The sequence below is a fragment of the Theropithecus gelada genome, chromosome 6 (genome assembly GCF_003255815.1).
Source record: "Theropithecus gelada isolate Dixy chromosome 6, Tgel_1.0, whole genome shotgun sequence".
NCBI classification, from domain to species: Eukaryota; Metazoa; Chordata; class Mammalia; order Primates; family Cercopithecidae; genus Theropithecus; species Theropithecus gelada.
This window is the reverse complement of record NC_037673.1, coordinates 70696506-70711929: the sequence shown is the minus strand read 5'-3', so window position 1 is coordinate 70711929 and position 15424 is coordinate 70696506. Positions and strand designations below refer to the sequence as shown.

Genomic DNA, 15424 nt, shown 5'->3' with positions numbered 1-15424 from the left:
GGGCTCAAGTAGACATTTCACCAAATAAGATATAAAAATGGTCAATGAACAGATGCTCAGTATCACTAATCATTAGGGAAATGCAAATCAAAATCACAATGAAATACCACTTTTCACTCATTGTGATGACTTTTTTTTTTTTTCCAAAAAACCCAAAAATAACAAGTGTTGGCAAGAATGTAGAGAAATTGGAACCCTTGTACATAGCAGATGGGAATGTATAATGATGCAACTGCTGTGGAAAACGGTATGGCTATTCCTTAAAAAAGTTAAACATAGAATCACCTTAATGATTTAGCAATTTCACTTCTGATTGTATATGCTGAAGAAGTGAAAGCAGGGACTTGAATAGATATATTCGTATACACATGTTCATGGCAGCATTATTCTCAGTAACCAAAAAAGGTGGAAGCACTGCAAGTGTCCATCAATAGATGTCCATCAATAAATAGGACACTGCAAGTGTCCATCAAATGTGGTGCATACATACAATAGAATATTATTCAGCTTTAAAATGGAAGGAAATGCAGATACATGCCACAACATAGATTAACCTTGAATATGTTCTACCAAGCGAAATAAGCTAGTCACAGAATGATTAAAATTTTATATCTTTTATATGATGTTTCTAGAGTAGTAAATCAATAAAGACAGAAAGCAGAATGGTGGCTGCCATGGGTTGTGGAGAGGGGAGTGGGGAGTTACTGTTATTATAATGAGCATGGAGTTTCAGTTTGGGAAAATGAAAAAGTTCTGGAGGTGCATGGTGGTCTTGGTTGTACAACAGTGTGAGTATACTTAATGCCAGAGAACTGTACACTTAAAAAGGTACAGATAGTAAATAGACAGTAAATTTTATGTGTATTTTACCACAATAAAAATAAACTAAGGAAGAATAACACAAAAATTACTTTAAATATTAATTTTTTTAGCTTGTTGCGTTGAATTAACATTTATCAGTTGGAAAAAACTGTTTTTTTTCCTGGCAGTCTCAAGATGAAACAGAACGAAATCAAGCTCTGTTACAGTAAGTACACTAGTTTTTGGCTTCATTACATTGTAGGTATTTTTGTCATTTTGCACGTCTAAGATGAATATTCATTTTTAAGAGTTTTAGAATTGTTGTATATTTTTGAATAATTGCCCATTTTGTAGCAAAAATGTATGTTATTTTACACACGTTCTAGATAAGTTTTATTTCATAAGAAGCATTAAATCAGATTAACTTAGTTCTCTATTATTTTAAAAGCGAATTTAAAGCATAGCAAATTTATGAAGGGGCTGCAAATAAAAACATAGCATGAAGGAAGAATTTGTAAAACTTACTGAAATTAGACTTCATACAATTATTATACCTTAAGAAACTCGACCAGGCGTAGTGGCTCACACCTGTAATCCTAGCATTCTGGGAGGCCGAGGCAGGCAGATCACCTGAGGTCGGGAGTTCGAGACCAGCCTGACTAATATGGTGAAGCTCCATCTCTAATAAAAAATACCAAATTAGCCGGGCGTGTTGGTGGGCGTCTGTAATCCCAGCTATTCGGGAGACTGAGGCATGAGAATTGCTTGAGCTTGGGAAGTGGAAGTTGCAGTGAACTGAGATAGTGCCACTGCACTCCAGCCTGGGCAACAGAGTGAGATGAGACTCTCAAAAAAAAAAAAAAAAAAAAAAAGAGAAAGAAAAAGAAACTATCCTTTCAGTTCTTTTAAAACAATGATTCTCAAAGTATGGTCTGTGAACACTTCGGGAGTCCATGAGATTCTTTTAGAGGGTCTGTGAGGTCAAAACTATTTTCATAATAATACTAACACATTAGTTGCCTATTTCATGGTATCTACATTTGCACAATAGTGCTATAGTAATGGTGGATAAAATGCTGGAGTCTTAGTAGGAATCAAGGCAATGGCACCAAAGAATACTAGTAGTCATTGTGTTTTTTCACTGATATGTGCTCTCAGTTACAAAAATAAAAAGAAGGCAGTTTCACTTAATAGAATTTGTGTTTGATGAAGCAGGAAAATTATTAATTTTAGTAAGTCTCCACCTTTGAGTATATATATATTTAATATTCTGTGTGATGAAATGGAAAGTATGCTTAAAGCATTTCTGTGCATACTGATATGTGATATCTATCTTTTTTTTGAACCAGAGTCTCACTCTGTCACCCAGGCTGGAGTGCAGTGGTGCGTTCTCGGGTTACTGCAACCTCCGTCTCCCAGATTCAAGCAATTTTTGTCCCTCAGCCTCCCAAGTAGCTGGGACTACAGGTGTGCGCCACCTTGTCTGGCTAATTTTTGTATTTTTAGTAGAGACAGGGTTTTGCCATGTTGGCCATGCTGGTCTTGAGCTCCTGGCCTCGAGTGATCCACCCGCCTGGGCCTCCCACAGTGATGGGATTACAGGTGTGAGCCACTGTGTGCAGCCGTCATGTTTATCTTGAGTAAAACACCTGTGCACTTGTTTGAGCTGTAAGCATTGGAAGAAAACTCGTTTCACCTTCTTTTTTTTAACTTGAGGGGTGATTTTTTTGATATTTTATAATGAAATGTGTCAACATTAAGAAAACGTACATAACTCAGTGCATAAGTATTTTCTAAAAGACCAATGCATGATGTTACAAAATCATGTATAGGTAAAAGACCCATTCAAAAGTGCAGGATAGACTGTGGGTTTTAATGTAATAGAATGCAAAAAGTTCATTAATTTTGCTTCAGTTTCCTACATTTCCCTTTTAGGAAAGTATCGTTGATTAAATAATTTTGCTGTAATATTGAAAAAGAATATTTTAGGGGTAGAGGGGGAAAGCGTCCTGTATCCCCAATGAAGGTTTGCTGAAAATGAACAGACAAAAGACAGATTTATAGAATAAAAAGGCATATAAAGTTTATTTAATGTACATGGGGGAAAATCACAGGAGTGTGGTTACCCAATAACCCAGTGAGGTCCAGATGTTTATACACCATTATTCACAGGGGAAGAGGAGATGGAGGTTATAGCAGTAAATGATTTTCAGGGGAAATGAATATGCCCAAAAAACAATGGCCTGGGACAAGTTCCTCTAAGTTTTGGGGGAATTGATGGGAAGATGAGAGACAGAACTTCATTCTGAACAAAGGTTGTCTTATGCAGATAAAGTATTGAGTAATCTCTTGGTGCTGCTGTCAGAAGAATAGATAAAGAATTTGTCTGGACATGGTGTCCTGTCCTGGCCTTAGAGACTTTTAGTGTTTTCTCTGATGGTTAATCTTTCCTGGTTGTTTAATGAGATTCCTAGGGAGGGGATTTTAAGACCATTTTATTTTATTTTTTCAAGAAAGTTTTTCAGTCAGATAAGGAAATTCTGGAGAGAGTTCCTTCAGGTGCTTCAAGAAAGAAAAGATCAGAGAAATGGGGTGGGGGGTGAGAGGGAAGGTCAGATGGAGACCTTGGTTCTGAAGCTTATTTCTGAGGCCTTTCAATTTTCTTTAATTCAGAGTACTCAGCATGACATGATGTCATATTTTGGCGTATTATTTTCTGTACCCAGGCAATATTCACAATTATCCAAAAAGGCTACTAAAATACTCCTCCCTTTTCCAACTCCATATCTGTGTGAAGCCACATGTTTGTTGTATACTTCAAATAAAATTATATATGGCAACAGATTGAATGCAGTAGCAGATATAGGATGATAGTCATCTTTCATTTAAGCCACACATTAAAGAGATTTTTTAAAATGTCAAACATTGCAACTTTTCTCACTAATTTTTTTCATTTTGGAAAAGATAATTTTTCATAAAAATATATTAATATGTTCCTGGATTATTGCTATCATTTAAAAATTTATATATATTTAATTTGGTTCTTCATTTTAGTTTCTAATATGTAAATATAAGTAAGTATAAGACATCAATAATTTTTAAGAGTATAAAGGAGTCTGAAGATCAAAAAGTTTGAAAACTGCTATTGTTGTAAAATAACTCTTTTGCCCCAGCTACCAACATTTAGAGAAGTAGAAAAAAGAAAAGATGAAGGAAGACTAATATAGCATCCATATTCTCCCCACCTAGAGAACCATTTGTTAACATTTTGATGCATTTTATGTTAGGCTTTATTTATATTTTTGCTTTTGTTCATACTTTCTATAAAATTGGGATCATCTTGCAGATAGTTTTGTATCCTGTTTTTAAATTTTAAGTGATTGTTTGTCAAAGTTATTTTCTTGTTGCATAATGTTTTTAAAAATGTGAATTTTGATGACCTTATAATACCTTATTGTATTACTGACTTTACTATAATTCATTTAATTATTCCTCTACTACTGGACCTTTACATTGTTTGTAGTCTTACCTAACATAAATAACTATTTGTAGTAATTTAGATGATGCTTTGCTCAATTTTCAGATTGTGTCTTAAATACTCTTGCAACTAAGGGAAAACAATTCTGTTGTTAACTCAAACTATAGTTTTATTTTGTTTTCAATCAGCTTGTTCTTAAAGAATCACACCTTAGGAAAAAAAATCAGCATTCTTTTCTATTTGCTTCACAAATTATCATTCTACATGAATAGTCTCATTTTTATTTGAAGGCAGCTTATATTGATCACTTCTGTTTTTGGACAGGAGAGAATGGTTAATTTATTATTCTTGCATAGGATTCCAGTAGCTGTGCCTGCTGCATTAAAAACTGCTCTTAAAACAGCTGAAACAAGAGGCTTTTTTTTTTTTTTTAAAGGAAGATGTCTTGATTACATTTATGCAGTAAATTAGGCTGAGAAAAAATATAGTTAGCTGATTGCCTTTCTTTAATCAGCTTTTAATTATCACAGGGCAGATGATCAAAATTGCAGATTAGGCATGACCCTTATTTTGCTTTTTAACTTCTTCCCTTTGGTATTCCCTACCTTTTCTTTGCCTGCTGTGAAATACAAGAATGGTAAGTAATGCCTGGAGAAATTTATCATTAATGACTCTTGCTTACATCTAAAACTGTAATGACAAACTATCAGTGTATTTGATGATGTAGCTAGACAAACTACATATTTCAGGACCATTTTCTCCCTGACCTTCCTACTGCTATTTGGCAGACAGTCACATCCAAAGTCACTTTTAGACCTAAATGTAGTTTAGCTTGTATACACTCCTTAGGTCATTTATTATTTTTCAGCTCTCTCCTTCATTTTTGCAGTTACTTGAAATGAAAATGTTAAAAAATTGGTAATAATTGTAAAAATAATTGGAATGATATAGCAAAAAAAGTATCCTATTTGGAAAGCCTTTTAAGTGAAAATGAAAAATTAAATTGTATTTGAATGAGAAACACTATTTTTTCTTTCACTTTAAAATTTATTTTTATTAATTAATTGATTTTTTAGGACTAGAAAAAATTGTTCAATGTTCATTGGGTCGTTTCACCAGTCTGGACTTTCATTGAACCACCAAAATAGTGAAGGTACGTTTTCATGGTAGAGTCATATAAAGGAAATTAGTATTTGCCTAAAAATAGAAGACTTAGTTAGATATACATTTATTTACAACTAGTCTGGTCAATTATATATATCTATATATCTATCTAGATATATAGATGTATAGATTTTTTTTTTGGTAGAGATGGGGTCTTGCTATGTTGCTCAGATTAGCTTTGACCTCCTGGGCTCAGGCAAATTATCCTGCCTCAGCCTCCCAAATAGTTGGGGCTACAGGCATGCTCTACTGAGCCTGGCTTACCATACATTTATAAATATGAAATGAGTGTTGCTATTGACTTAGATCATGGTTAATAGAGTTACCTATGGGAGTAGCAGCTCAGGTGCCATTAGTATCTGCTACTCAAAATGTGATTTGGGGGCTGAAATTTGAAAACAAAGTTTATTTCCTATGTTCATAATATTTTTAATAAGAATTTCATGTTTTTCTTGACTGGTAGTCACACAGGCCAGTTTTGCCTTGGTTTGAGCTATATTAGAGGATAGCTGTCTATCTTTTTGCAGTGTCTACCAATGCTTCCTCCAGAGTGAATGTCAGGTATATTGTGTCACAGTGTAGTAAATATTTATAGTGTTCAATGAAACCTAGTATTATAAGAAAAGGATACAAGGACTTGATAACATTTTGGAAAGATAACTTTAAAAAGCTCTGTCTTCTCTTGCTCTGTTGCTACGCAACAAAGCAGTACCACTTTTGCCCACCACCAGCTCTTATGTGTACTTTTAGTGTCTAGAGTTTGGTCTTTAATATGGTTTATTCTTTTAACAAATATTTATTAAGCCTGCTATATACCAGGCATATGGGTGCCAAGGGTGTGAATGCTAAATAAACCAGGGATTCTTAAAGGGTAGCTGATCCATTTTGGAGCATGACAATATCAGGATGAGCCTGAATGTATCATTATTACTGAAAAGCAAGGATGCTTTCAAGGATGTCTGAGGCCAGTGCTGGAGTAATAAATGGTTAGCTCAATGGTGCTGTGGCCAAACTGTGATAAACTGGCCAAACTGATACATTAAGTAGGGATAAAAACCCAGTAATTTAGAGTTCATAGAAATAAGTTTGTGAAAAGACTATGAGTTCATAGTGATACTCAAAAAATGTTAAGAGTGTACAAAAGATTGTCTCAATACAAAAAGAAAAGCAACTATAGCAGGATGTTTAAGAATGGGCTGGATGTGGTGGCTCACACCTGTAATCCAACACTTTGGGAGGCTGAGCCAGGATAATTGCTTGAGCCTAAGAGTTCGAGACCAGCCTCGGAATCACAGCAAGACCCCTGTCGCTACACACACATGCACACAATTATCTAGGTATGGTGGTGCATGTTGCACTGAAGTGGGAGGATAGCTTGAGCCCAGGAGGTTGAGACTGCATGAGCCATGTTTACAGCCCAGGTGACAGAGTGAGACCCTATCTCAAAAAAGAAAGTTTTAATGACTAAGAAATGGGGGCCTGTTAATATCTGTGCATTTTGATTTTTTAATTAAATACATATCTATTTATAAATCATAGGATTTTTTGTTTATCACTGTTTAAGTAGGGAAAGAGTCAGGCAGTCCTGGAAAAAGTAAGAATTGTACCAAGGAAAGAAAGGCCCACCACACAGTACCAGCAGTGACACATAAAACGTATAAAGTGGGGTCTGTGTCCCCAGATGACAAATTAACCTGGTATCCAATTAAGGAGACTTTTCTGCAGAGACTAGATCCTTATCTCTTAGTAAATAAAAGCCTTAGATGGCCCTGCCTATCATTATAAGATACTAAATGGCAGGAATAAGTTTCTAATAATACTACATAACTTATCAGTACATAATAAGTGACAAGACAAAAGCTTTTGTAACACCAACCAAGTAAAACTTAAAACATTCTGGGACAAAACATTAGATTACAAAAAGTAAACTTTGTGAAGTTTAAGGTATTTATTTTCAAGTAAAGCCAGATAATTGGCTGGTCAGGTGGAATAATCTTGAGAGAAATAATCTCATGCCCCAACAAAATATCAGGTAGTCTGTAACCCTGGAAAGGTGTCAGAGTATTACTTTAATCTTAAAAAGGTATAAGAATAACTATAGAAATAAAGAAGAATGAATTACACCAATGATACTGTTATTTTAGAATTAGTTTAAGAGCAGTAGTCTTTTATATCTTTGAAATGGTAAAAAGTTATGTCAAATTTTTAGTTTAAATTGTTTAAGGAAATTTAAGTTTGTTATCAATGTTTAAATGTTAAATAGTAATTTTCAAGTTTTCCTGTCTTAGATATGGAAGTTTAATAAATTAATCATTAAACAAATGTAAGTATAAGTGGTAATTAATGTTCCTCTTTAAATATAAAAAAACTTTGTGATTTTTAAAAAGTTTAATAAGTATCAAATGGCCTAATATAATTCAGAGTATGCCAAACATAACCTCCAAATTTAGTAAAAACTATTTAGCACTTTTTACAAGATGTAGTTATAGATTAAACAAAAAGAATTGTGTTTATAAAGCTGTAATTACATCATCTTAGAGGGTGAAGTCTTTTTTTTTTTTTTTTTTTTGTAATAATGTATTGAACAATTTCAGACAGAAGTGTCATGGATAATGTCATGCCCTGGGCATTCCTTTCTCCTTTGGGTATTTTCTTTTTTCTTTTTCTTTTTTTTTTTTTTTTGAGATAGAGCCTCTTTCTGTCTCCCAGACTGGAGTGCAGTGGCACGATCTCTGCTCACTGCAACCTCCATCTCTGGGGATCAAGTGATTCTCCTGCCTCAGCCTCCTGAGTAGCTGGGATTACAGGCATGCACCACCATGCCTGGCTAATTTTTGTATTTTTATTAGAGACAGGGTTTCACCATGTTGGCCAGGCTAGTCTTAAACTTGTGACCTCATGTGATCCACCCGCCTCGGCCTCCCAAAGTGCTGGGATTACAGGTGTAAGCTGCCACGCCTGGCCTCTCCTTTGGGTTTTGACTTTAGCAGGTGTCATCAATATTTACACAAAAATTTATTTTTATTTTTATCATACCCAATTCTAGTATTTATTTTAAAACAGGGTTCCACTATGTCCTATATTCCCATGACTCCAACCTCCTGCCCATTTGGCCTCCTGAGTGCCAGCCATTGATGCCTTGTGATGCCATTGGCATCTGTGCACTGTTGTCACCACTCTCCTCGAACTTCTGAGTCACAAGTCTCATAGGCTGTTCCTTTAAAAGTGCCACATGGCCAGGTGAGGTAGTGCATGCCTATAGTCCCAGCTACTAGGGAGACTGAATTGGAAGGATCCCTTGGGCCCAGGAATTTGAAGTGTCAGTGGGCTATGATTGTGCCACTGCATTACAGCCTGGGTGACAAAGCAATACCCCCACCTCTAAAAAATAAAAAATAAAAAAATAGTGCCACATGCACCAGGATTATTGCTTTGTGTGTTTCTTGCTGCCCTAAAGCAGCTGTGACTAGAGATCCATAGAACTGGTAGTTCTCTTCCATTCTGGCACTTCATTGCAGCTCTTTCTTGCCTTTACTCCTTTCAGAGTATTCAGAACAAGAAGCTCATTTTATTATAATTCCAGACTATAGGTTAAATCACGTACAAGTAAATTATTAAATTATTAGCTTTTATAGCTGACTGTGTTCTAATACAGACCTCTGTCCCAATTCAAAGGGTAAATTCTAACCAAATTGTAGAAAGATAAAGATAAGCCAACTATCTTAAGCAAATATAATAGCTTTGGCCTTAAAACACCTGTGTATAAGTTAAATTTTGTGTATAAGTTAAACCATGCTTCTCTGGCCATTTTCTTTGAATTTGACGCTTTAGAATTATTTCTCATGTATATCATTACATTTTGCCTCTCTAAAGTGAAAGTAGAAAATTTGAAAATTCTTTTAAGACCATCGATGCTAGGAAGAAACTGCATCAACTAATGAGCAAAATAACCAGCTAATATCATAATGACAGGATCAAGTTCACACATAACAATATTAACCTTAAATGTAAATGGGCTAAATGGTCCAATTAAAAGACACAGAATGGCAAATTGGATAAATAGTCAAGACCCATCAGTTTGCTGTATTCAGGAGACCCCTCTCACATGCAGAGACACACATAGGCTCAAAATAAAGGGATGGAGGAAGATCTACCAAGCAAATGGAAAACAAAAAAAGGCAAGGGTTGCAATCCTAGTCTCTGATAAAACAGACTTTAAACCAACAAAGATCAAAAGAGACAATGAAGGCCATTACATAATGGTAAAGTGATCAATTACACAAGAAGAGCTAACTATCCTAAATATATATGCACCCAATATAGGAGCACCCAGATTCATAAAGCAAGTCCTTAGAGACTTACAAAGAGACTTAGACTCCCATACAATAATAATGGGAGACATTAACACCCACTGTCAACATTAGACAGATCAACGAGACAGAAAGTTAACAAGAATATCCAGGAATTGAACTCAACTCTGCACCAAGTGGACCTAATAGACATCTACAGAACTCTCCACCCCAAATCAACAGAATATACATTCTTCTCAGCACCACATTGCACTTATTCCAAAATTGACCAGGTAGTTGGAAGTAAAACACTCCTCATCAAATGTAAAAGAACAGAAATTATAACAAACTGTCTCTCAGACCACAATGCAATCAAACTAGAACTCAGGACTAAGAAACTCAATCAAAACCTCTCTGCTACATGGAAACTGAACAACCTGCTCCTGAATGACTACTGGGTACTTAACGAATTGAAGGCAGAAATAAAGATGTTCTTTGAAACCAAGCAAAATAAAGATGTTCTTTGAAACCAAGCAAAACAAAGATACAACATACCAGAATCCCTGGAACACATTTAAAGCAGTATGTAGAGGGAAATGTATAGCACTAAATGCCCACAAGAGAAAGCAGGAAAGATCTAAAATTGACCCCCTAACATCACAATTAAAAGAACTAGAGAAGCAAGAGCAACCACATTCAAAGGCTAGCAGAAGGCAAGAAATAACTAAGATCAGAGCAGAACTGAAGGAGATAGAGACACAAAAAAACCCTTCAAAAAATCAATGAATCCAGGAGCTGGTTTTTTGAAACGATCAACAAAATTGATAGACCGCTAGCAAGACTAATAAAGAAGAAAAGAGAGAAGAATCAAATAGACACAATAAAAAATGATAAAGGGGATATCACCACCAATCCCACAGAAATACGAACTACCATCAGAGAATACTATAAACACCTCTACACAAATAAACTAGAAACCCTAGAAGAAATGGATAAATTCCTGGACACATACACTCTCCCAAGACTAAACCAGGAAGAAGTTGAATCCCTGAATAGACCAACAGCAGGCTCTGAAATTGAGGCAATAATTAATAGCCTACCAACCAAAAAAAGTCCAGGACCAGATGGATTCACAGCCAACTTCTACCAAAGGTACGAGGAGGAGCTGGTACCATTCCTTCTGAAACTATTCCAATCAATAGAAAAAGAGGGAATCCTCCCTAACTCATTTTTTGAGGCCAACATCGTCCTGATACCAAAGCCTGGCAGAGACACAACAAAAAAAAGAGAATTTTAGACCAATATCCCTGATGAACATCGATGCAAAAATCCTCAATAAAATACTAGCAAACCGAATCCAGCAGCAGATCACAAAGCTTATCCACCATGATCAAGTGGGCTTCATCCCTGGGATACAAGGCTGGTTCAACATATGCAAATCAATAAACGTAATCCATCATATAAACAGAACCATCATATAAACAAACCACATGATTATCTCAATAGATGCAGAAAAGGCCTTTGACAAAATTCAACAGCCCTTCTTGCTAAACACTCTCAATAAATTCGGTATTGAATGAATGTATCTCAAAATAATAAGAGCTATTTATGACAAATCTGCAGCCAATATCATACTGAATGGGCAAAAACTGGAAGCATTCCCTTTGAAAACTGGCACAAGACAGGGAAGCCCTCTCTCACCGCTCCTATTCAACATAGTGTTGGAAGTTCTGGCCAGGGCAGTCAGGCAAGAGAAAGAAATCAAGGGTATTCAGTTAGGAAAAGAAGAAGTCAAATTGTCCCTGTTTGCAGATGACATGATTGTATATTTAGAAAATCCCATTGTCTCAGCCCAAAATCTCCTTAAGCTGATAAGCAACTTCAGCAAAGTCTCAGGATACAAAATCAATGTGCAAAAATCACAAGCATTCTTATACACCAATAACAGACAAACAGAGCGACAAATCTATGAATGAACTCCCATTCACAATTGCTTCAAAGAGAATAAAATACCTAGGAATCCAACTTACAAGGGATGAGAAGAACCTCTTCAAGGAGAACTACAAACCACTGCTCAGTGAAATAAAAGAGGACACAAACAAATGGAAGAACATACCATGCTCTTGGATAGGAAGAATCAATATCATGAAAGTGGCCACACTGCCCAAGGTAATTTATAGATTCAGTGCCATCCCCATTAAGCTACCAATGACTTTCTTCATAGAATTGTAAAAAACTGCTTTAAAGTTCATACGGAGCCAAAAAAGAGCCCACATTGCCAAGACAATCCTAAGCCAAAAGAACAAAGCTGGAGGCATCAAGCTACCTGACTTCAAACTATACGACAAGGCTACAGTAACCAAAACAGCATGGTACTGGTACGAAAACAGAGATATAGACCAATGGAACAGAACAGAGCCCTCAGAAATAATACCACACATCTACAGCCATCTGATCTTTGACAAACCCGACAAAAACAAGAAGTGGGGAAAAGATTCCCTATTTAATAAATGGTGCTGGGAAAATTGGCTAGCCGTAAGTAGAAAGCTGAAACGGGATCCTTTCCTTACTCCTTATACAAAAATTAATTCAAGATGGATTAGAGACTTAAATGTTAGACCTAAAACCATAAAAACCCTAGAAGAAAACCTAGGTAATACCATTCAGGACATAGGCATGGGGAAGGACTTCATGTCTAAAACACCAAAAGCAATGGCAGCAAAAGCCAAAATTGACAAATGGGATCTAGTTAAAGTAAACAGCTTCTGCACAGCAAAAGGAGCTACCATCAGAGTGAACAGGCAACCTACATAATGGGAGAAAATTTTTGCAATCTACTCATCTGACAAAGGGCTAATATCCAGAACCTACAAAGAACTCAATCAAATTTACAAGAAAAAAACAAACAACCCCATCAAAAAGTGGGCAAAGGATATGAACAGACACTTCTCAAAGAAGACATTTATACAGCCTACAGACACATAAAAAAATGCTCATCATCACTGGCCATCAGAGAAATGCACATCAAAACCACAATGAGATACCATCTCACACCAGTTAGAATGGCAATCATTAAAAAGTCAGGAAACAACAGGTGCTGGAGAGGATGTGGAGAAATAGGAACACTTTTACACTGTTGGTGGGTCTGTAAACTAGTTCAACCATTGTGGAAAACAGTGTGGCAATTCCTCAAGGATCTAGAACTAGAAATACCATTTGACCCAGCCATCCCATTACTGGGTATATACCCAAAGGATTATAAATCATGCTGCTATAAAGACACATGCACATGTATGTTTATTGTGGCATTATTCACAATAGCAAAGACTTGGAATCAACCCAGATGTCCATCAGTGACAGACTGGATTAAGAAAATGTGGCACATATACACCATGGAATACTATGCAGCCATGAAAAAGGATGAGTTCATGTCCTTTGTAGGGACATGGATGCAGCTGGAAACCATCATTCTCAGCAAACTATCACAAGAACAGAAAACCAAACACCACATGTTCTCACTCATAGGTGGGAATTGAACAATGAGATCACTTGGACACAGGAAGGGGAACATCACACACCAGGGCCTATTGTGGAGAGGGGGGAGGGTGAGGCATAGCATTAGGAGATATATCTGATGTAAATGATGAGTTAATGGGTGCAGCCCACCAACATGGCACATGTATACATATGTAACAAACCTACATATTGTGCACATGTACCCTAGACTAATAATAAAAGAAAGAAAATTCTTTTTATGGTTTATTAAAGGATAGATAAAAATTCAAGAATTATGTATTTGTAAAAACTCTTAAGTAAAATTTGTAGTTAGAAAAGATAATTCCTTCTAAATGTGTTTATTTTTCATATAGTAATCAAATTACTGTAAAATATTTTATTAATTAAGTTTATAAAATAGTAACTGTTGGCATAAAAGAAAGATCATTTTGTCAACGAAAAGAGTCAAACTCTGTAAAATATTTGAAGAGATTTATTCTGAGCCAAATATGAGTGACCATGGCCTGTGACACAGCCGTCAGGAGACTCTGAGAACATGCGCCCAAGGTGGTCAGGGCACAGCCTAGTTTTATACATTTTAGGGAGATGTGAGACATCAATCAATATGTGTAAGATTAAGTACATTGGTTTGGTTTGGAAAGGTGGGACAAACCAGAAGCAAGGTGGGGGCAGGGGCTTCCAGTTTATAGGTGGATTCAAAGGTGTTCTGATTGGCAATTGGTTGAAAGAGTTATTATCTAAAGACCTGGAATCAGTAGAATTGAATCTCTGTGTTATGATGATAAGGGGTTGTGGAGACCAAAGTTTTATCATGCAGATGAAGCTTACAGGTAGCAGGGTTCAGACAGAGCAGATTATAAGTGTTTTTTAACAGACTTAAGGTCGGTGTTGATGTTAACGCTGGTTGGCTTTTCCTGAATTCCAAAAGGGAGGAGGGTGTAATGAGGCACGTGTGACCCTTTCTTCCCTTCAAGGCCTGAACCAGCTTTGGAATGCCCATGGCCAAGAGGGGTCCATTCAGATGATTGGGAGCCTTCGGTTTTTTTTTTTTTTTTTTTTGCTTTATAGTTTTGAAGATGAAGTTGTTAAAGACAACATGAGAGAAAATGTCTATGAGAGTTGTTTCTTTATGATTCAGAGAAGGAAGAAAAGTGAATTCTCTTTTTCTGTTTTTGAATTCTAATCCCCCAAGGATCTGAAATTTTATTTAAAAAAACCTCTCCTTGCAAAGATAGTTGAAGATGTATCTATTATTTTAAAATGTTTCTTTCATTGGTATTAAAATTTTAAGCAAGTAGAGATACAAAATATTAAGTAGGATATACACAATGAAATATGTCATCACTTGTTGACAGGAATAATTCTAAACCAAGCATAAGAAATTACTTATTCTTATGACATTTTGCTTATCATGCTATAGCTTTTTATCATCAAATTGCAAAGGTGAAGTGAGGGAAAAAAATGGGTTTATTACTATTATCTTTTAGGATATGAAACTCAGCAAGAATATTTATGCTTATTTTTCCCCCTGAAAAACCCCTCTTGCTTATGAGGATGCATTTTGAGGTTCAGTAGATAATTACTTGCTTTTACTTTAGCTATGTAGACATTACCTAATCAAAATAAACCAAAATTGAATTCCTACTCAAGTGTGTCAGAATATTTGGGTCTTTTTTTCTTTTCTTTTCTTTTCTTTTTTTTTTTTTTTTTGAGGCGAAGTCTTGCTCTATTGCCCAGGCTGGAGTGCAGTGGCACAGTCTTGGTTCACTGCAACCTCTGCCTCCCAGGTTCAAGCAATTCTCATGCCTCAGCCTCCTCAGTAGCTGGGATTACAGGTGCGTGCCACCATGCTGGCTAATTTTTGTATTTTTAGTAGAGACGGTATTTCACCTTGTTGGCCAGGCTGGTCTCAAACTCCTGACCTCGCACCTGGCCAGAATACTTGGGTCTTAATGATGAAAGTAGAATGGACTGGGTGTGGTGGTTCACACCTGTAATCCCAGCACTTTGGGAGGCCAAGGCAAGTGGATCACTTGAGGTCAGGTCGGGGGGAGGGAGGGAGGGAGAGAGGGAGGAAGGAAGGAAAGAAAGAAAAATGTAAAAGGAACAACATAGAACTATATTTTTTCCAGATCCTCCTTTAACCTAACTTGGGTGTGAATTGCTGTTTGCCAGC

The 15424-nt window shown here is 36.2% G+C and overlaps 1 protein-coding gene across 1 annotated transcript in view; it reads left to right on the top strand.

Moving 5' to 3' along the window:
* ANKRD31 (ankyrin repeat domain 31) overlaps window positions 1–15424 on the top strand; it is a 160681-nt gene that overhangs the window by 25759 nt on the left and 119498 nt on the right. Inside the window, exons 4-5 of the mRNA XM_025388455.1 lie at window positions 990–1027; window positions 5356–5432. Coding sequence (XP_025244240.1) covers window positions 990–1027; window positions 5356–5432 — 115 coding nt within the window. The remainder of the gene's footprint in view (window positions 1–989; window positions 1028–5355; window positions 5433–15424) is intronic.